The following is a 23,143-nucleotide window of genomic DNA, read 5'->3' on the forward strand; positions in this document are numbered from 1 at the left end:
ACAGGGAATAAAGTTAAACCTTACCTCAAAATAACCAAGGCTGGAGCTGGGAATGTGGCTTAGTGGCAGAGTGCTTGCCTAAGCATGCATAAAGTCCTGGGTTCAATTTCTCAGCACCACATAAACAGAAAAGCCAGAAGTGGTGCTGTGGCTGAAGTCATAGAGTGCTAGCCTTGAGCAAAAAGAAGCCAAGGACAGTGCTCAGGCCCTGAGTTCAAGAGCCAGGCCTGGGGAAAATAAACAAAGGCTTTATAAAGGGAGTGGAGGCCTGTTTCAAGTGTTAAAGAACCTGCCTTAGGATCTCAAGGCTTTGAGTTCAATCCCTACACATACCAACAAAGAGCAATATAAATGGTGTGAATTTGATAAACAGATATTACATATGTGTCACGAATATTACAATAGAGCTTATTTGTACCATTAATTTATGATGATAAAAACAAGGGATGAGGATATTGAAAGTGAACATACTTTACCCTTCCTTCTTTGTTTATTATCCCCTCATCTAGAATTTTCCATCTGGGTGAACTATTCATCTTTGAAGACTACATTCTTTCCATTTTAGTTTTCTCCTTCCCTAGAAATTTCACTCCTCTCCCATATGGTCTTAACTTGTTAAATATACTGGCCTAATTCTCTGTCTTTACATACTAGTCTGTAAGGTAAACAAATTTTCATTGACTTTGTGGAATGACTTAACGAGTAGGATGTCCTATGGGGTATATCAGAAGGAGATTATTATCCCACCTTACAACGTAGACACTGATATCAGAGAGGGTAAGTTCCTGGTTACCTAGATAGTGATCTGACCTTGGCCATGAGCCTCTGGAATCAAAGTCCTGGGCTGCATTCACCAGTCAAATTGTAACTGAGAATGGATATGAGGAGTCAGAGTATACATTTCAAAGTCAGCTGGAAGAGGCAGTTTTGTAGCCTAGTAGAAAAGGATTTTAATCCTTCTACATACATCTAGTAACTATTTCCCATTTAACATCTCAATTTATTTCTTTGTAATAGGATTCTCATGCCTAAAATCACAGTACTGACACAGCAGCAGGTTTGTTAAATTTTAGGTAAATTAGACTATAAATTCATTGACATCAAGGATCAAGTGATTTTTAAACAAATTCTGTTCCATTAACTATGATACTGCCTGGCACAGAGTAGGTTTTCAATAAATATTTCTGAGCAACCTGGTGGGGGGGGGTAGAAAAATAACTATTGACTATTTCCATCTGACAATGCTCTGATCTATTTCCCAAGGTGCATCTTCCTGGTTAATCAACTCCAAACTCCAAAGTCAAACTATGCCCTCTTTTTCCCTCCCATATGTAGGTGGGGCAATCCTACCAGGACTTGAAATGTTTTGGGGATTCAGTCATAGTGAGGAGCAGTTAGTGATCCAGAAGCCTCTGCACCATGACTATCTCCGCACTGAGCCACACCAGGCTCTTGGGCAGCATCTCTGGGCTCCTCCAAGTGGCCTCCCTGCTGGGCCTGCTTCTGCTGCTGTTCAAGGCAGCTCAGTTCTATCTGCAAAGGCAGTGGCTGCTCAAAGCCTTCCAGCAGTTCCCATGCCCACCCTCCCACTGGTTCTTTGGGCACAAGGTAAGGAGGAGAAAGATGGAGAGTGAAAGAGATGGGAGGCCAGGGCTCTCAGAGACTGATCAACAAACCACAGGACAAAGCCCCCTGTAGAACTAGCACCAAACCTTCAAGTGACAATGTATCTCTCCAGCTGTGCTTATAGAGTGACAGGGAGCTCATTCCCTCAAGGGGAGCCTGCTTTGCTATTACTCAGCTCTAGTCACACACCTTCCTTTAGAAGGTCTGTCCTGGCATTCTTTCACCGGGATGTCTGTGGTTGGTCCTTCCTGAATTTCCTCCTATTAGCACTAAGCCTCTACTGTTATCTAAGAATCAGCCTTCTAGGTGGCTTGCCATCCCAATCGCTGAATGCCCTTCTCCCTGGCTGGCCCCAAGCCTGCCCAAGAAGATACAGATCAGTGCGATAGAATCCTAGTCCCCAGGGCTTCTCATTGTGTGGTGACAATTCACTTGAATCTAGTGTATCAGGACATTGGAAAAGAGGTCACTCTGATGGGCCAGATGACTGATGATAGAGTTTCCCCTTGAATCTAGATCTGTTTATCTCTGGACTTCTTTCCACATATGGTGCCCTGTGAGCTACCTACTACCTTACACAAGGATTGGCACATGTGCATGAAGTCACTCAGAAAGAAGACAAAAGAGCATCCTAAGAGCTGCACAGGGATAGTGTTGCCAGTCCTGTGGGGGAGGGGTACTGAGCCAGATAAGAAAGCAGAGAGAGATGCTTAGTCCATTCACAGGGCCACAGCATCTGGCTCATACCAAGTCATGAGAGACAGGAAAATTTGTCTGAAAGAGAGGAAAGCACAGTTAGGCAAAAAGTACTCAAATCCTATGCTTTGCTGAAATATTCAGAGCTCGTCCCTGTGTTTAGTCTAAAATTGCTTCTAATGATTCACTTTTCCAATGATATCAGGTCAAAGGTGACAAGGAGCTGCAAGAGATTCTCTCAAGAGTTGAGAAATTTCCAAGTGCCTCCCCACTGTGGCTCTGGGGGAGTAAAGCCCGTTTCGTGGTTTATGACCCTGACTATATGAAGGTGATTCTGGGAAGATCAGGTGAGAGCTAAACCTGTCCCACCAACAATAGATCTTCCTTCCTTAACACATGCCCTGAATCTGTGAAATTGTAGAACAAAATGTTGATCCAGCTAGCTATATCTAAATAATTGCCTACCATAGTTTTCTTGAAGCCACAATCTAGCACATAGCAAGCAGTACTTACTCATACTTACAATTTATACAGTTAAGCAGGAATGAACTCAACTTTTTTCTTTGTCTTTTTTTAACTAAGTTCACTAAGTTAAGGTAACCAATTATGTTGATTGCCTCATAGATGAGAAATAAACTTCATATCCACAGTGACCTGAGCATGTAATATCTAATTGCCCTGAATGACTAACTCATCAACCATTGTAGAACATTCTCAAAGTTCTTTCTTACACTTTAGCATTGAAGATATGGGTTATGATTTTCACCAACTTACAATCCCATTTGGGAGGAGGGTGTTTAGCTTCTGGAACATGAGGCCAGTCTTCTTGAGTTTAACTAACTATCATGACAGAGATAGAGGAGTGTAGGAGGGCAATGGGAGGTGACATGGAATGCACAAGATGTCAACTGACAGTAATCAAAATGTCATGGGTGGAATTCTAACCATGGGGGGGCGGGGAGAAAATTTTTGAAATATTTTATCATTATTTATGTAGAGAGTATAAGGAAGTTAAATGAAAGTTATTAACAGAGGACCAGAATGAAGAAAGAGAGAACAAGGGGGGGATTATTCTGAGCCAAACATAATATATGCATGCCTGAAATATTACAGCAAAACCCATTGGTGCAATGAATATAATCTAAAAATAAAGAATGACTAGGGATGAAAACAGACTCTAATTGGAGGTGGGCACCAGTGGGAGCAGGGAGGGTTAACAAAGAGTTGAATGAGGATGAATAGGGTCAAAGTAGTTAATTAGCTCGTTGAAAGTAGAATACTGAAGTCTAATAATGTTTTGTTTGAAGAATAGGGAAGAAGATAAGAGAGTAATAGAGAGAGTTAGACAAGAATATATTGAATGCATTTCTAGGAATGTCAAAATGAAAACCTCTGTGCAATTTTCATATACTATTTTTTTCAGAAAAGAAAAAATACAAGCAGATCAAAACTATGTCATGTATGCCCCTGTAAGAACACCAGTGCCTCCAATTCTATTATTTCCCCCTATTTTCCTGTTGAATTAATAACCCTTACTTACTTTTCAGACCCAAAAGCTCATGGTACCTATAAATTCTTGGCTCCATGGATTGGTAAGTATACATTAACTAGAGCTATGGCCACTCCTCACTTAGGCTCCCCAAGTACTGTCCCTTGGCCTTACTAAGAGCAACAGATTATTACTGTCAGGACCAATCTTTAAATAGAAGTTCCATTTCAATCATTCTACCTTGACCTTTACTTAAAAATAAAATTCTGGCCTGCGATCTCTTGGGGCTCAGCTCCTGCCATATCTCTTCCTGGTGGCCCCCAAACATGATCAGCATGATATTTACTGAGGTCACTCCCTGATCTGCCTCAAGTATATCCAACCTTTATCTGACAGCTGCCTTCATCGTATCAGATACACAAGAACAACCAGAAGATTCACATTTTTGAAAGGTGGAACTAGGGAAGGAAAAGGGAATACCAAACTGGAGAGACGGAGGATAAAAATACAAATCAAAGCAACAGCAATACTTTCAAAACTATCTGGTGTAAACCAACTGTACAACTCATGGGGTGGAGGGAAATGGGAAGGGGGGCAGGGGAAAATGAGGGAGGAGGTAACAAGTTGGATAAGAAGTGTACTCGCTGCCTTACATATGAAACCCTAACCTCTCTGTGCAACACTTTAACAATAAAGAAATGAAAAACAAACCAACAAAAAGAAAGGTGCCACTGCTCACTGGCTTTATCCAAGAAACTCTCTTCCTGACACACTCCCAGCACTCTCACATTCTATTTCTACAAAATTAACCTGTTGTTTCTCGAGTTCCCTTCCCTCACATTCAAGCCCGTATCCATCTGCTGCGCAGGCTATGGTTTGCTCCTGCTGAATGGGCAGCCATGGTTCCAGCACCGGCGAATGTTGACTCCAGCTTTCCATTATGACATCCTGAAGCCCTACGTGGGAATCATGGTGAACTCTGTCCAAATGATGCTGGTGAGTCTGTCTCTCCCTTTCATGTCCACACACTCACTCACAAGACACACTCATACTCTACTCTCTAACACAGTGGCCATCAGACATAGTGGTAATTATTAATACTACCAAGTCTATTACTGTGAGACTTGGTTCCTCAGAAATAAATAGTACAGAAAACATCTAGGTACCAGGACTGAGCCAAATGCTTATTGTCCTACACAGAGTGTATCATGGTAGATACAGGTCCCTCTCCTTCCTTCTCAGCTCAGTGAACTGGGGGAATAGAAACTTAATTTGCTAGAAGGGCATCTTATCTGAAGAATGGGAACAAGACATATGGAGAGAGAGGATAGGAAACTAGTCTATTTAGTACAGATATTCTGTGGGAAATGCGACTGTCAATGTCACCCTCCAATCCCAGGACAAATGGGAGAAGCTCAGCATCTGGGACAAATCTCTGGAGGTTTTTGAACACATCTCCTTGATGACTCTGGACAGCATCATGAAATGTGCCTTCAGTCAACAAGAGGGTATCCAGGGGGACAGGTCAGTGACATTTATTATCAGGATCTTTGTTCTTACCAACTGGTGAGGACTTACTTACCTGAGAGGCAAGTCAGACAGCTTTGATGCTCACCTCAAAAAGCAAAACAAGGGGCTGGGGATATAGCCTAGTGGCAAGAGTGCCTGCCTCGGTATACCCGAGGCCCTAGGTTCGATTCCCCAGCACCACATATACAGAAAACAGCCAGAAGCAGCGCTGTGGCTCAAGTGGCAGAGTGCTAGCCTTGAGCGGGAAGAAGCCAGGGACAGTGCTTAGGCCCTGAGTCCAAGGCCCAGGACTGGCAAAAAAAAAAAAAAAAAAAAAAAAAAAAAAAAGCAAAACAAAACAAACAAAAACCAAAATTGAAAATCCAAACTCAGAGGCAGCTCAAATTCCTGACCTGACCCATTGCTGCCTAACAACACACCTCTAATCTCCAGCACAGGTGGAAAACTGGATGCTCATGTCATCTCCATAAGTACCTTAACATAGAACTTAGATTATTTCCAAGTGTTGTCTGCTCCCATTATAGGGGGATTGTACGGTGAGTTCACTCTGTCTCTGTCAGATTCCCAAACCCCAGTGTATTGTGCCTTCTGTTTTTCAGGAATTCCAAGTCCTACATCCAGGCTATTAGGGATCTGAACAACCTGGTTTTTGCCCGATTGAGGAATGTCTTTCACCAGAATGATGTCATCTACAGTATGACCTCTGATGGCCGCACATACCATCATGCCTGCCAGCTTGCTCATGAGCATACAGGTTCTGTCTCCCCCTTTCTGTCCCTCTTCCTTATTAGGCTTACCCCAAAATTACAGTCATGTCTCTCAGGCAGATATACCTCTGTTGAGCTAGAGATACACTCTTGCAGAATACTATGCTAGAATAACTTATGGAAGCTGAGAGGTTAGAGTATCATATACCATAAAAGAATTATCAGTATCATAGTATTGTGTTATTTAATAAGGCTCCTCCTAGTATTTTTCTTTCTTAAAATTCAAATTTATTTTCAAAGTGATGTACAGAGAGGTTACAGTTACATATTTAAGGTAGTGAGTGCATTTCTTGTCATCTTGTTACACCTTCCTCATTTTTCTCCAACCTTCCCTCCCTCTCAATCCCCTCCACCCCGAGCATACAGTTAATTTTCAACATATTGTCTTGTGAGTGTCGCTGTTGCATTGGTTTGCCCTTTACCCATTGTATCATAATTTTGATTTTCCCAATCCCTTCCCTAATTCAGACAAACATATATACAATATCCAGGGTATTGAAATCAAATACAGTGGCAACAGGGGGTAAACCATAGGAAAGAAAATGAAAGAACAAAGAAATAATTTCACATAGTACATTAAAAATAACAGCAACAATGACAAAGATCTTGTTTCGATGACTTGGAATTGATTTTGCTTAGCATATTCTTATATAATCATACGTACACAGATAATGTACTATTGTGATGCTCTGGTCCAAGCAGTTTTCAACAGGGCTTCTGTGCTCTTGGCTCCTAAAGGGAAGCTTGACCTCCAGATCATGTGCTACACTTCCAACCCTGAACCAAACAGCTACCCATAAATGCACCATGGTTTCTATAGGGACCCCAAACTGGGGAAGGACAGGCATGTTGTAGCATTTGATTCTTCCTTCCTAGTAACTGTTGTCCTGGAACAGACAAGGTGATCAACCAGAGGAAGGCTCAGCTTCAAGATGAGGGAGAGCTGGAAAAGGTCAGGAAGAAGAGGCGCTTAGACTTCCTGGACATCCTACTGTTTTCCAACGTGAGTGCCTGTGGCAGAGACCTGAGGCTCTCTGGAGAAACTCAGACGGGGGGAAAACTTTATCTCGATCATAACATCCCTAGACAAAGAATGGAAGCAGCTTGTCTGACAAGGACCTGCGTGCTGAAGTGGACACATTCATGTTTGAGGGCCATGACACCACAGCAAGTGGCATCTCCTGGATCTTCTATGCTCTGGCCATGCACCCTGAGCACCAGCAGAAATGCAGGGAGGAGGTCCAGAGCCTCCTAGGAGATGGAGCCTCTGTCACCTGGTGAGTGAGAGAGAGCTCAATGTGTGGGAGAGCCCTACCAAACCACTGGGGCAAACTCTAGACTTTTTGGGCCCTGCCTGACCCTGAAGATGGGCTTCCTTTCAGGGAAAGCCTTGACAAGATGGCCTACACAACCATGTGCATTAAGGAGGCTCTGAGACTCTACCCACCAGTACCCGCTGTGAGCAGAGAGCTGAGCAAACCTGTCACCTTCCCTGACGGGCGCTCCCTACCCAAAGGTATGAGCTTCCCACACTCACTCAGCAAGCACTCAGCGTAGACAAGGAGCAGTCAGAAGTACACATGTGCTTCCCAGTTTGGAGCCCGGTGGGTCCCCTTTCCTCAAAAGTAATTTGTATTCTTAGTTTGAAGTTGGAATGAGAGAAATGAAAATGTTTAACACAATTTAACCTCAGCAATACCTCAAAACCTCTCATCCCCCAATTCTCATTACTGTGATAGACAGAAGATGACAGAAAATCAGAGAGGAACTAAGGTGCTATGGTTGCTTCCATAGGTGAAGGTAAATCAGGAAAGTTCATGGATGCCATGTTAAATGAAATGTGCAATGTCCAAGGAACCATTCAGTTGCTAGCAAAGCAGATGGTGGCTGAATCTGAGCTTCAATCCATAATGGGAAAACTTCTGCTAACTCACTCCTCACCCGATATGAACCCATTGCTGCTATGTTGAAGCTGTGAGAACAAAGGAAACTTAACGGTTCTTGCTCAGACTTTAGAATCTCATCTTTCATCAAGTACATGTAACACTGAGTGAATTCCAGAGCAAGAGTGGATTATTAGCTCTTCCTGTGGCTCCATGAACAAACTGTACACTTAAGTGAGAAAGGGAGGAATAGCAGTAAAAATCAATGAAGAGTGGACAAGACAGCTACAAAGCATATATGTGTATACATATATGTAGAGGTATATATGTACAGAGAGAGAGAGAGAGAAGGGGTGAGGGAGAGAGGGAAAGGCAGAGAGAGAGAAAGAGGCAGAGAGAGAGAGAAAGAGAGAGAGAGAATATGAACCTGGCTAGTGGGACAAGGAGAAACCAAGGTTACAAGCACAGGTAATCAAGTAGCCCTGATGACACTGGTGAGAATAGCCACAAAGTTTTCACAATCCTAAAACCCAGTTGCAGGACCTGGTGTGATAGTGACTCTTTCTCCAAGTCAGGAACTGCCCCCCCCACCACCCAGTATGACAAAAGGTGAAGGCAACTAAAACTGAATCAAGGGAAAAAATAAAATAGCTCATTACAGAGGGTTAATTCTAATTATTGGAAGGTTTAATGCATGTTATCTAAGGCTCACGGAAGATGCTTGTTTACTGTGATTTGTCAGGTCATTTCATATTAGCACTGAGCCTCCAGTACTTCCTTGATCTCACGTCTATATCATGGTTTTCTGCTCCTAAATCATACTAGGACCTGTTCCAAGCACCACCTCCAATGGTATCCACCTTGCACTAATGTTTTAATTGTGCTCCTAGTGATTATATTTGTCATCCAGGCCATTTGTGTATTTGTGGCCCCTGTTCAATGAGGAGCCAGAGCTCTACCCTGCTAGCATCAATGTCTTTTCTGTCTCTCCTGCCCCACAGGTGTCACAGTTACACTCTCATTTTATTCCCTTCATCATAACCCAAAGGTGTGGCCAAATCCAGAGGTATGAGGGCCCTGGGAAGAAAGTGGGGAGGGAAAGGAACACGGAGAACTAACACCTCCTATCAATCCCACACCTAGCCATGCTGTCTCTTCATAGGTTGGAAGCAGGACTTGCCTCCCATGGTCTGGGTCCTGTTTCTTCTCTCTGCAGGTGTTTGACCCTTTGCGGTTTGCCCCAGATTCTTCCCGGCACAGCCACTCCTTCCTTCCCTTCTCTGGAGGACCAAGGTGAGAAGCTGCTTGCATGGTAATGGATGTGAGAAAAGGGTTGTCCCCTGGCACATGCCTGGTTTTTATGATCCTGCAGTTCCCTGCGTGGCATCTTCAACTGTGGCTTTATTGGTTAATGTTGGTAGCTACATCTGAGCCCATAGGGACCTAGACCCACTGTCTTCCAATGACCGGACAAAACTTCGTGTCATTGTGTGTTCCCAATTTCACTGTAGTTCAGTGCTTATTCCATTTTTGAAGTATGCATTTTCAGAATTCTAGTTTCTCATGTAAATTAACTCGTAGGTGTTTCTTTCCTCTTTGTCAGATATCATGAAGGGTAGATGTGTGTCTTTTCCACATTCCCAATGCAGCACATCATCTTAATTCACAGGTTGAACACTACAATGAGTCGTTGCAAATTTTCATAGCTGTAGAATCTGAAGGCCTACTGTTGCAGCCATGTCTCTGAAAGTTTGCGGCTCATCATAGAAGACATTCATTGAACACCATTAAGAGTTGCCCACACATTTTGGGTTTCAGCAAAGTTCTGAATGTATAGAAGGATTTCTACACCATAATGCCATGATCCACTTAATCCAAGAATGAGGGCTGGGGATATAGCCTAGTGGCAAGAGTGCCTGCCTCGGATACACGACGCCCTAGGTTCGATTCCCCAGCACCACATATACAGAAAACGGCCAGAAGCGGCGCTGTGGCTCAAGTGGCAGAGTGCTAGCCTTGAGCGGGAAGAAGCCAGGGACAGTGCTCAGGCCCTGAGTCCAAGGCCCAGGACTGGCCAAAAAAAAAAAAAAAACAAGAATGAGGGAGTAAGGATGTGGACAGCAGTGTCTGAGAGGAAATCTACTCCTCAGTTATAACATATAAAATGTGTACAATGACAAAGTGACCTGAAATAGCTATTGACTTGGACAATCATGCTCTGAGAAGGCTGCTGTGTAAGTCTATAACGCTTCTAAGACTTGTCTTGTGAAATACGGGTTGGCATCAACTTTACAAATAATTAAGAGAAGGAAGGTTTTCCTGAGTCAATAATTCTGCAAAAAATATATGTTTCCTGGTCATGGGGCTTGAACTCAGGGCCTGGGCCCTGTCTCTGAGCTCTTCTGCTCAAGGCTAGTGCTCTACCACTTTAAGCCACAACTCCACTTCCATTTTGGGGGGTGTTAATGGGAGATCACATACTCTAGGATAGCTCATCCAGGCTTATTTTAACCTTCAGTCTTTGGATCACAGCTTATGCACGAACTAGGATTACAGGTGTAAGCCATCAGCACCTAGTTAATTTATGAATTTTATGAAGCTAATCAATTTTCAGAGAACAGGTCTTTTATCATGTCATTTGACTGGAAGGCAGATTTCTAGAGATTAGTTGCAAATCATGATAGAGCCATTGGAGGACAGAAGAAAATTATTAGTTAGAAATTATTTAGAAATATGTGCAATCCAGGTGTTCTATTATTGTTTTTTTTAATTTAACTAAAGGAATTTTTACAAGTGAATTAGTGTGATTTCTCTCCAAAGTATGTTTCTCTGCCCTACGCTGCGGGAAGGGAATAGAGAGATCCACCTTCCTGTCCTTGAGTCAGGGGCAAGATCAGCCAGTTATGCAGAATTAAATGCCTGTGTGCAAGACACATACCATTCCTTCATTCCTTCCCAGTCATTTACTCATTTAGCTGCTTGTGGAACGTCCCATAATCGGGCATTCTGCACAGTCCTTTGAGTAAAGGATGGTGCCTGGGGGTCAGGAAGGGGGAGGAACCAGAGGCAGAAGCATAAGGGCCAGTCATTGGCCTGAACCTTTAGAATGTTCCAGGAGAGGTGGAGGGAGCCTTTTGCCAGTGACCTCTACATGAGATGTGATAGGAAGTAGGCCTGGGCATTTAAGATGCAGTAGAGGATAGGGCATCAACCTAGAGAGATTTCGTATGAAGCTGGGGTATCTGAAACAATGTCCTCTGTAATGGAAGGTGTGGAAGTGTCATGGAGACCAGAGAAATCTGGGAGAGGAGATTGAAGGTGACAAGAGGAGATATTTCAGGAGCAAAATTAGATAGCTTTGGATTTCAATACTGATGGACTTAGTTGGTGAGGGAGAATCAGAATCACCACCTGGAGAATTTGAGATCCAGTTCCCTCTTCATGAGCTCCTCTGCTCCTCTATGAGTGCTTTGTAGAGATGGATCCTAAGGCCTTTGCCCCCACAGATAATGAACACTTGGTCATGGTACTGACCAGTAGCCTCTACACTGGGGAACCAAACAACTGCAGGAGAGGGAGTGAATTCACCCTTACTTCATTCCAAAATGATAAATAGTAATAGCTTCTGTCAGGTCAAGGCTATTTCAGTCCTAACAGAGGTTTCATGCCTATCAGAGTAGGATTCAAAGTTAGGTCTTTATAAAAAGATGAGGCAAGTATAGACTATGAATGAAGGCTTGGGGTAGAAAAGTGTGTGTGTGTGTGTGTGTGTGTGTGTGTGTGTGTGTGTGTGTGTGTGTTTGATCTGTAAGGAGAGGGATGAGGCAGGGTTTAGGAAATAGGACTCTAAACGTCCAACTCTAGGTTGACTCAGCGGCCCAGGTCTGCCCAGATCAGAACAGGCTCTGAGGCCACATCTCCTTTCATTGTTCCTGTCTGGCTTAGGAACTGCATTGGGAAACAATTTGCCATGAATGAGATGAAGGTGGCTGTGGCCCTGACGCTGCTCCGCTTTGAGCTGCTGCCAGATCCCAGCAGAGTCCCCATTCTCATGCCGCGACTGGTGTTGAAGTCCAAGAATGGGATCCACCTGCATCTCAGGAAGCGCTGCTAATCCTGCTGGGGCCAAGAGAAGTTCTGATAACTTTCTGCCTGCCATTGTCTTCCTGTCATCGGCTCCTACCCATAGTTTATCTATGTGCATCCTGCTTTCTTCTTCCAACCTGCTTGACAATCTTGCTTCCAGTTCTTCTGCTTGGCTTTCTTTTCCTCTCCTATGTTTGTCCAGGATCCCTACTTTCTGACAATCTATCTTTCTCCTGTCCACCTGCCTAAGACTATGCACACAATCCTTGACTACCTGACTGCCCTCAGACCTACCTGTGCCTGAACAGGCTGTTTTCCTTTCTGCTGCTTATCTGAGCTGAGCTTATCTGCTTATACAACTGAGCCTTCAAGTGTTTTATAATTAGTTATAGTGATGTTTGTAACAGAAAGCTAGTGTTTTGTGATTTTAAAGATCAGAATTTTAACATGGGTCTCATTGGGACAAACACAGGAAATTACGGGGCCACAAACCTTTAGTGTTTTTGATATGCTTCCTCTTTTTCCATTTCCATGACCTAAAGCTGCAGTTCTGGGCTCTGGGATGCTTCACTATTCAAATGCAATCTCAGGTCAAATCTCTCTGCTTCTATGTTTACAGTACTTGTCCATTACAATGATTTTTTACATTGTTCCCACTGTGATAAAACAGATTATAGGGAACCAGGATACAGACAAGGACACCTGCACATCCACGTTCATTGCTACAGTATTCACAATAGCCAAGATGTTGAAACAGTCCAGATGCCCCAGAATAGATGAATGGATCCAAAACATGTGGCACCAATAGACAATGGAATTTTACACAGACGTTAGGAAGGATAAAATAATGGCATTTTCAGAGAGTTAGATGGAACTAGAACAAATCACGTTGAGCAAGGTAAGCCAAGATCAGGAAGACAAACAGCTCATGTTCTCCTGGATATACAGAACTTAGATTTAAAATACAATGAGATATGACAAAGTATACAGAATTCTAGACACTCAAATACAGTGAGACCAAAAGAGGATAATCTTAGGAGAAAAGCACCAAGTTGTAACACCCAACCACCTCTTTATATGTATATAAATAATATATACATACTGAAACAAAGCCCAAGGATTAGGAAACAAAGGATCTTTTCTTATTTACTTTCCATTTCTAGATGACTCTGTATTCATTACTTCTTATATGGTGTGCACATGTGATTTGGAGGAGGGCTCAGAATGAATAGAAAAATGGGTGAAAATATGCAGCAGCGAGGTCCACCACTGCACTGAACATTGATGAAATCTCGTGGGCAGAGATAGGAGGGAGGGAATGAGAGAGAATGAAGGAAGAGATGATACTAAGCAAAAGAAAGGAAATGTTATTACCAGATGTATGTAAAGGTAACCCAGTGGTATGTCACCTCTAAAACAAAAATGAAGTAATAAAGCATAAAAAAATAGGAATTGTCCTCTTGCGATAATGGCACCTATATCTTGGGAAGCCATTATTCATACTAGCGCAGTCTCTACAGGACTTCACCATCTCCATCTACCTCTTTCCTGAAAGGTTTCTGTCTACCTGACAGCTTCTCACATAAGCCTCTCCATCTTCTCTCCTCCTTGCAGTAAGTTCACAATATAAAACGTGCCTGTCTTCCCTTGGATGGAGACAAAGGGGAAGGGGAAAAATGGAGGTTCAGAAAGACAGAGGAGATAGGTGCCTTCTGAAGATGTACATGGCATCTGCCTTGAGTTGCAGGAGTCCAGTTCAGTGTTCTATGGCCTCTACCATCTTTGTTTAAAGAAGTGAACCCACCTGTCTTAGGTTGGGTGGGTCACCTAACCTGCCTTACCCATCATCGGGATCTTCTTCAGAGCAAAGCTGAAGGCACTGTCATAGGTTGGTCAGACTGAGACCCCCTCGTACCCATCTCTGGCTGTGGTTCCTCTCAGGGGAAATTCATTTACTTGGAGCTTGACCTTATGCAGCTGACTGGCTAAACTCATGAAAGAGTTTTGCAATATGAGTACAATGCAAGGAAGGCATAGGAAAACCATCAGCAAAAGTATCCCTGGGGGCTGGGGATATAGCCTAGTGGCAAGAGTGCCTGCCTCGGATACACAAGGCACTAGGTTTGATTCCCCAGCACCACATATACAGAAAAAACGGCCAGAAGCGGCACTGTGGCTCAAGTGGCAGAGTGCTAGCCTTGAGCGGGAAGAAGCCAGGGACAGTGCTCAGGCCCTGAGTCCAAGGCCCAGGACTGGCCAAAAAAAAAACAAGTATCCCTGGGCCGAGCAATGTCATTAGCAGCCCCTTAACATTAGTCAAGGAAGGGATATACTGTTGAAGTTGTTCAAACAGTTCTTTTGCTGTTTCTGCCACTTCAGAGTCCAGAGGAGGAGCTTGTTCTAGTCCGGCTATTTGCCTATGGAGTTGAAAGAGATCTAAGGACAAATTATTATGGTGCCAAATACCATTTAGATGTGCTACAACTTGCCGGGCTAAGCTCTGCAACTCCTTCCGTGTAGAGATCCTGGGCCTATTTGCCCCCCTCTGTGTGGTCCCCTTTCGCTCTCAACGCATATCCTCTGGCCAGTAGGAATTACTGCGGAAGCAAGGTCCACACGCAGCCTCGGTCAGCGTGTGGTTGCGAGAATGCCCTCCCCCCTCCCTATACTTGCCAAGGAAGACAGGGGTGTGTGGGCTCTCGGAGAAGCTTCAAAGAGCATTCTGTTTATTCAAGGTAAGGACTAACAGATTTATAGCAATAATGACAAGCGAAGGGGAGGGACTAACCAGGTGCTAACGATAGGCTAATGAGCATGTCCATCACGGTGATGTCACGGAACTTCCTGCAGAAACAGAGACCACAGCCCAAGGCCCGGCGCCATGGTGCCACACGTGCTTGCAGCCGAGAGGCAGGGGCTGGTTTGGCTGCCTCTTCCGGTAGAACCCGGAGGGAGGTGGGACTACTGGCTAGCAGCCAGCTGTCCCCTACAACAACTTGTTCCCAAGGATAGCTCGACCCATTATATTTATGGAGGGTCACACAGATAGAGTCAAACCCAGCATGACAGCGCACCTGTTGCAAAGTTTGTAAAGCACGAATTTGTTCTCCCAGAGACAACACAAATTCATACATGCTTCTAATTTTTGTTCTACCTTATCATCAATCCTGCCTTGAAAGTGCAGGGTTTGCATAGTATTATGAGCAAGCTGATTAACATAATGAGCTGTCTGCACACTTTGTGTCAAAGCCACAGTAGCTGCTGCAGCAGAGGCAGCTAAGGAAATAAAGGCTACAATGCCTGCTATCAATAGCCCTATAAATCGTTTAGGGTGCATGAGCTCTTTTAAACGTTTTAAGACTTGAATACCTGTTTCTTCATACCAAGCTTCACAGGAAGCATGACAAATGGAGGCTGCTTTTTAACAATTACAGAATCAGTAAGACCACTATACCAGCAATTTGTAAAAGAACAGTTAGTACAAGTAACATTGAAATACATGGTTCCTATGGAAATATTAAAAGGTCCATACATAATGGCATCAGGAGGTGTTACACAACTCATAATATTTTTTCAAGAAGAAGTGGTCCAGGAGATATTATTTAGGGCAGCCACTAACATCCAGACATGACATTAAGGGTGTCCATTCATCCACCACAGACCTGGGTTGTACTTGTTGGTGAGATTGGTTCTGGACCAGTCCATCAGTTGAGAATTAGTTCGTGAAATATTGGTTATAAAAGGGTGTCCATGTCTACACTTTATGGGGTGGAGTTCTCCCGTGGATTCTACAATTTGAGAAGAGTTGATGCAGTGAGGTATCATGAAGGATGATGTAGAATTAACATGTACAGGGAACCCAGTAGGTAATGAAGTCATTCATATATTATATACTTGACTATTATCAGGAATCCAAATTCTATGATTTATGGATTGCATTACAGTACAGCCTGAGATATAACTGTTGGAGTCAGTTGTAAAACATAAAGTGGTTCCAATGCCAGAAGCTGCAAAGTCTCCCATTTTAACGTGTTGGATAAAAGGATCTGGAGCTGTACTGTATGCTGATCTGTTGACATGGATGAACACCTCAGCTCCTTCCCAAGTCACAGGGTGCACAATCGGTGGGTCTATCACGTAAGCCCCGTGGGTCAGCACTTGTACCATTCTGATGGACTTCCACAATCTGAATGCAATGCTCAGGTAGCCAGCGGGCATCATTTTCATCCTGTGAAAAAACACAGACATGTCCTCGACCCCATGTCAATATTGGATTGGGCCTGTGCCAAGCACCTGTTAAAGGATCTTTCCACTTAACTTGGGCAAAAGCTCTTTGCTTTCTCTTTTCCCAGAACCGCTGTGCTGCGGAAAGGCCATTACAGTCCAAATTTTAAAAATTTAGTACAAATAAAGCATGAGAAAGAATATTAACAGGAGAGAGGGGGTATAATTGCCCCCCCCCTTTAATTTAGAAATTTGGTGTTTTAACAAACCATTGGCCCATTCAACAGTTCCTTGACCTTGAGGATTATAGGGAATTCGTGTAGAATGAACAATTTGGTAAGATTTGCAAAAAGTTTGAAAAGCTCGTCCAACATATCTTGGACCATTATCAGTTTTAATATGTTTAAGAAGTCCCATAGTAGCAAAGCAGTGTAAGGCATGGGAGATACAATGTTTGCTAGCTTCCCCAATAAGAGAAGTAGCCATAATAAAATTAGACTAAGTGTCTACGGTAACATGGACAAAGCGGAGCAGTCCAAAAGAGGGAATGTGGGTAACATCCATTTGCCAAACATGGTTAGCCACTAAGCCTTGAGGGTTAATGCCATTGGAGGGCACAGGTAGGAAGGTAATACAGTTGGGACAAGTTTTTACAATTTGACGAGCCGCCTCACGAGTGATATGAAATTGCTGACATAAGGCATGACTGTTTTGATGGTGGGCAGCATGTGATTGCTTTGCTAAGTCAATTTGAGTGAGAAAAATTTGAGTAGCCTCATCCGTAATAGCATTGCCCTCACTTAATGGTCCAGAAAGCTTAATATGGGCACGTACAAATCCAAAAAAGCACGGACAGGTGCGAGAGCGAAGAAGTTGTATCTGGCAAAAAAGAGTTTGGATAGTGGAATTAGCTCTTCCAAGAAAAAGGACAGCTTCAATGACCTGAAGGGCTCAAATAACATAATGACTATCCACATATAAATTAAAGGCTTTAGTAGGTAAAAGTGTAAGGGCCCGTAAAACTGCTTGAAGTTCAACTTCCTGGGCAGAAGAAAGACCAGTGTCCCAAGATTTAGTTTCACCATCAATAGTAAGAGCTGCCATTCCATTAGAGGATCTGTCTATAAACACCAAGGCAGCCATAGAAAGAGGTGATAGAGATACAACCTGAGGAAATATAAAGGTGTAAGAAAAGGCAAAGTGAAGTAACTTGTTGGAGGGATAATGATGTGAAATTGTGCCCATAAAATTGGCCCAAGCAATGGCCCAGGAATCACAATGAATATAAAGCCATTCTTGCTGTTGCAAAGTATAGGGGATATAAATAACCTATGGATCTCGTCCAAGATACAAGATTCCACACGGCACATATGGACTAAGGTGGCTACCAATTCATAATAGGGAGTTAACACTTTTGAAGCAGTAGCAGGCAAGGAAAGCCATAAAAGAGGTCCCTTCTGCTAGAGGACCGCTGTTGGAGAATGAGGTGTAGTTAAAATATATGCCTCCCAAGGGACTGAGTAATCAATATAATTTACATGTTCCCTACAATGGCCCACACAATCCAAGAGAGCTCACCCATGTGGCCCCGATGCCCCACACCCACCCAGCTGTGCAGCTCCATGAAGCTAAGTTTGAACAAAGGGCTCTGCTCTAAGACCTCAGAGGAAGAAATTCATACCATCCAGGGAAAACCACTGGCCTCTGGTCCATTCCAAAGCTGACATTTTTTCACATTAATTTTTTAAGAAGAGCCCCAAGCTAGAGACTGTCTTGAGGAAATTATGAGAGACTTCAGGTGTGGTCTGTCCTAATGCCGTGGGGGCCCTTACAACCCTATATTAACCCCAATAAGAATGAGAAGAGCTGGCAGTCTGGCCATGTGACCAGTTACCTGTCAGCTTTCCTCACATGCACAGCCTGAAAATACCTCATACATCTCAGAGAACAAACTATGTCCAGAAAGGGCAAGAAGAGCCCAAGTGGGCAAATGGTTCTAAGTGGTGGGTATCAGATCTCAAGCAGCAATTTCACATAGGAATGCCCCCTGGCAGAGAGGGTGAAAGAGACAAATGTGGTCAATGTAGTTGATGCACATATGTGAAAACAGAGGTAGTGACTCTGGACAAGATGCACTGTATGCATGAAGGCACATTTTAGGAAGAACCCCCCTTCCTGGTACAACTAATTGATGCTAATTAAAATAATACTCAATGTAATTCTTTTGTTGGTGTCCTGACTCCATAGTGATTAGTTTTAGCTTTTGAACTCTATTTATACTAATATTAGAAGTAAAATGCATGGTTGCATATTGCTTTTGTGTGGTACGTGTGTGTGTATGTGCATGCATGCACGTGGGCCTGTACTAGGGCTTGAACTCAGGGCCTGGGCATTGTACCTTAGCCTTTACACTAAAGGCTGACATTCTGCCCTTTGAACTATAACTCTACTTTCAGCTCTTTAGTAGTTATGGACTTCCCTCCCCAAACTTGCTTCAAACTATGATTCTCATAACTAGTTAAGGTTACAGGCCTGAGCCATTGGCATCCAGTGGCAATATGTTACATTTTCATCAAATAATTATATACTAACAAGTTGACCAAACCATTAACAGCAGCAAGCCACATTACGGTACCTTACCTATGAAGATTATGTTCCAAGTTACCAAGCACATGCTTAAAACCACAGCTAGTACTGAGCCCTGTATCTGCTATATCATATTTGTCCATATATACACCCTTATTGATGAGAATCTGTTTTGTTCTCATAACTCAATGTTGCTCCCATGGCAACATCCTTTCCCCCAGGGGGAGAAATTCTCAAAAATTTTCTCCGGACCAGAATCTTAAGGCAAATATAAAATCCCACTCTCCCACCCTCTCAGGTGTTAGGTGATGGGATACAAATATCACCTTTAATCCTGCTCACCATCTCTAGTCACACACACAGAGGCACGAACACACCTATCACATCCAGAGCATTTGTTCCCACAATTTTTAACCTCAAATCACAGTACTTGGGGGCAGCAAAGCCCTTTCAACAAGACACATTATGAGAGGAGAAATTACTCCCTCTAGATCTCAAGCAAGCCAGAAAGAGGGAGATAGGAGAGAAATTGCTTTATTTTGTGGCATCTGCCACCAGCCATTTGCCTCCATCCTGCTTTGGAGTTATTTCTGAAAGATGAACAACTGAGTAGAGGGAATTCATACCCAGAGGCAGTATACCCCATTCAAATCCAGTAGGATTTACCAGGAAATGAATTACTGTGTGTCAGTCATCCTGTAGGTACTGGCTTTGCCCTTGGAAGCTGGTAGACAGTACTTTAGGTCTCCAAAGGCCTCCTCCAGCATCGACTAAATGACAATTTGTGTGGATCCAGGAAACTGTTGTGATTTGGACTCAGATTCATGAACTTAGGCAGGAAATGTGAGCTGTTAGCCAAGAGGGAGGCTATGCCACAGAGGGAAGCTACTATTGTTATGCCAAGTCGGGAGAAGACCACCAAGAAGGCCACTGAGACTCAGACGTTCCAAAATGCAAAAGCAAGGCTTTATTCAGGTGAGCTGCAACTTGGGCCTCGTCCTACCCACCGACACAGCGGAGGTTAGGAGGAAGCCCCGAGCAATTGCACAGGGCTTATAAAGCAAAAAACAGTTACAGCCATCAGGTGTTCAAGCAAGGAAGATTAGGACACGGGTACAAATCTGATTGGCTCAGGGCTTGAGGCATTCCGGGGGAGGTTAGAGTTAAGCATTCCCAGGTGGTTAGAGTTCTTGACCAACTGGGCCCTAATAAGCTTGTCCTGGGTTTGCTCACAGGGCCTGATTATCTCAGGTTCGCGTGGTAAAGTGGGGCCTGACTACAAAATGGCTTTGGTCTGGCTCTTCATTTTCCCCCTTTTCTCTTTGGTACCTTGGGAGCCAATCATGGCTCCCTTCTGTCCATTTCAATGGCTTGCATGTCTAGGGGATGATATAGAGATAAGGCATGGGCCGATAGGGACCAAAGTAGTAACCAAAAACAACTCTGGCCCCTTCGTTTTAAAGGGGGGCTGATGGGTGAAGATCATTCATCTTCTGTAACTTCTTTAGGCTGACTCAGGGACGTTGACGTTACCTAGCCAGGAACCTACAACCTTAGTCTACTTTACCAAGGGACTGCAGGATTACTTCAAACTGGAAATTAACTTTCACCTATACAGACTTACCATTAGCTGTGTTTAGGATCCAAATGTCAGCAACAAAATAATACATAGAATGCTAAACTTCTCAGCTGTGCTCTAAGGGTCGGGTGGCTATACCCGTATTCCTGAGCAAGCCCAAAACTACCAATGCCTTCTTGCTTGCATGGGACTTTACAGGACTCCTGCTAGTTGCTAAAATAAGGGGGTCACCCCACTTTGGAGTGAGCTGCCAAAATAGCATCCACATTAACCAGGGTAGCAAGGAAAGAAGGCAAAAAGAAAATTATAACAATATTCAGTCTAACTTTCTTTTCTTGAGGTGAAGGCGAAGTGGCTGAGTCAGGTGCTTGGAGACCTCCCATGTTCCACCACGGTAGTCTTCGTCCAAGGCAAAGGGGTCAGCTGGCCTGGCGTGGGAGCAATGGACCCAAGTGGTGATGCCGTCTACCTTGAGGGCAGTGGGAGTAGTCAGTAGCACCACGTAGGGTCTCTTCCACCGTGGTTCTAAGGATTTGGGGTTATGCCTCCGGATGAACACCCAGTCCCCTGGTCTGAATAAATGGGGGGTAGGGACAGAAGCGGAATCATATAATGTCTTAAGTTGGGGCCACATACTCTTGTGCGCGAGCTGCAAATTATCAAGTTTACACAAAAATTCATTATCATCCAAATCAGCAAAAAATTCAGTCTGAAGGCTAGGGATAATGGGCGGGGGTACCCGTACATTATTTCAAAAGGAGTAAAGCCAAGCTGATAGGGAGAATTTCTTACTCTAAGAAGAGCAAAAGGAAGGCGTGACACCCAGTCTGCGCCAGTCTCTAAGGCCAATTTAGTTAAGGTTTCTTTAGAGTCCGATTCATTCTCTCTACCTGTCCTGAACTCTGGGGTCTATAAGCACAATGCAATTTCCAATCCGTCCCCAGTGCAGTGGCTATTCCCTGACTTACTTTTAAGACGAAGGCCGGTCCGTTGTCTGACCCAGTGGTGGATGGGAAGCCATACCTGGGTAGGATTTCTTCCAGGATCTTCTTAGCCACTACATTCGCAGTCTCATGCTTTGTTGGATAAGCTTCAACCCATCCTGAAAAGGTTTCTACAAAAACTAGCAAATATTTGTATCCAAATTTTCCAGGTGAAATCTATTTCCCAATACACACCTGACCTATCCCCATGGAGGCGAGCTCCTTTAGTAACTGGTTGATTGGGGGTGTTGGTGAGCTGACAGGCCTTACAATTTTTAGCAATATCTTCAATAAGTTGATCTCTTTGTCTAATTTTCACTTTGGAGTGTTGGAGCAAGTCCTGCATTCTTCGGGTTCCCATGTGAGAAGCTCGGTGGATTCTCTTAAGGATCCCCTTACCCAGCCCTTGTGGCAAGATAACTTTCCCTTCACAAGTTTTCCACCAGTCATTGTTTCCTTCTCTGTCCGGGGGTTTGTGGGCCATGGGAATTTTCTTTGTCCACTCCAAGTCTTCTTGGGAATACTGGGGCACAGGAGGCAAAGCTCATGGCCCTGGGTCTACTAGAGTCAATACTTCTGCTCTGGGCTGGAGGGCTGCTTCCTTGGCTGCCTGGTCGGCCAGATTATTCCCTCTAGTCACCGAATCAACTCCCTTTTGATGACCTGAACAGTGCATAATGGCAATCTTTTCATCTGCTCAGTCCAATGAAACTCTGGGAGGTTTTTGGTGGCTTCATATAGAGGCTTGGCCATCTCAGCGAACCCAGGTATCCACAGCCGGCAAAAGCCTGCTGTTCCCAGGAACTCCCTGACTTGTCTGGCTGACTTAGGCACAGGGATTTTTAGCAAAGTCTCTTTACATGCATCCGACAGCCAATGCTTGCCCTCTTAATATGAAGCCCAGATAGGTGACTTCAGGTTTACAAATTTGTGCATTTTAACATTCTGGTTTGTAAAAGCTCTTTCCTGACTTGCTGGGGAACTGATTTCTGATGACCTAAAAAAAAATGCCTACATTACCTTTGCAGGCCTTTAACAGATCTCAATAAGGACACAATCTTAGGTCTACAAGCTTTCTTTCCTGAACAGATGTATCAGCTTAAAATTCTCACTGCCAGTCAGGGCTTTGAGTAGATGCGGGGGTTGGGATTTTAAACTATCCCTCCATTTGGCAAACAGCTTTACTACCCACTATCACAGATGACTGGCAAGTTCCTGCCCAATTAGACAGATATGGGCATTACAAAGGCATGCTTATGAACTATTCTTCTAGGGCCTCCCGGCTTAATTAGCTTTTGAAAGGCCAAATATGAGTGACTCTTAAGATCTGACACCATCTCTGCCATCCTAGCAGTGGCTTACTGCCTCTGGATGCTCCATCACTTTTGTCCCAGGAGTGACTTTTCCATTTTTTACCATTGCTGCACTTGAACTCAGGGCCTGAGTGCTGTCCCTCAGCTCTCCAGCTCAAGGCTAGCACTGTGCTACTTTAAGCTCCACACAACTCAAAACTCTGTTCCCAGCACTTTGCTGGTTGATTAGAGATGAAGACTCTCACAGGGAACTTTGCCCGAGCTGTCTTTGAACCACAGATTTCAGATCAATGAGTCTTACAAAAGGCCACTTTACTCCAATTAAAAGTAACAAGGTGGTCCACACAAAAGTAGTTTTTAAGCATGCTCTTACCTGGAACT

The 23,143-nt window shown here is 43.8% G+C and overlaps 2 protein-coding genes across 2 annotated transcripts in view; one reads left to right on the forward strand and one right to left on the reverse strand.

Moving 5' to 3' along the window:
* LOC125355118 (cytochrome P450 4A6-like) overlaps positions 1 to 23,143 on the reverse strand; it is an 85,395-nt gene that overhangs the window by 34,886 nt on the left and 27,366 nt on the right. The gene's annotated exons all lie outside the window — the stretch shown is intronic.
* On the forward strand, positions 1,354 to 12,154 carry LOC125355117 (cytochrome P450 4A6-like). The gene is made up of 12 exons (XM_048351248.1): positions 1,354 to 1,630; positions 2,535 to 2,669; positions 3,870 to 3,914; positions 4,680 to 4,807; positions 5,211 to 5,335; positions 5,941 to 6,095; positions 7,005 to 7,111; positions 7,195 to 7,385; positions 7,491 to 7,624; positions 8,993 to 9,057; positions 9,208 to 9,284; positions 11,937 to 12,154. The coding sequence occupies exons 1-12, from the start codon at positions 1,420 to 1,422 to the stop codon at positions 12,103 to 12,105; spliced, it is 1,542 nt and encodes a 513-aa protein (XP_048207205.1). The 5' UTR covers positions 1,354 to 1,419; the 3' UTR covers positions 12,106 to 12,154.

This window comes from Perognathus longimembris, chromosome 7 (genome assembly GCF_023159225.1).
Source record: "Perognathus longimembris pacificus isolate PPM17 chromosome 7, ASM2315922v1, whole genome shotgun sequence".
Taxonomy (NCBI): Eukaryota; Metazoa; Chordata; class Mammalia; order Rodentia; family Heteromyidae; genus Perognathus; species Perognathus longimembris.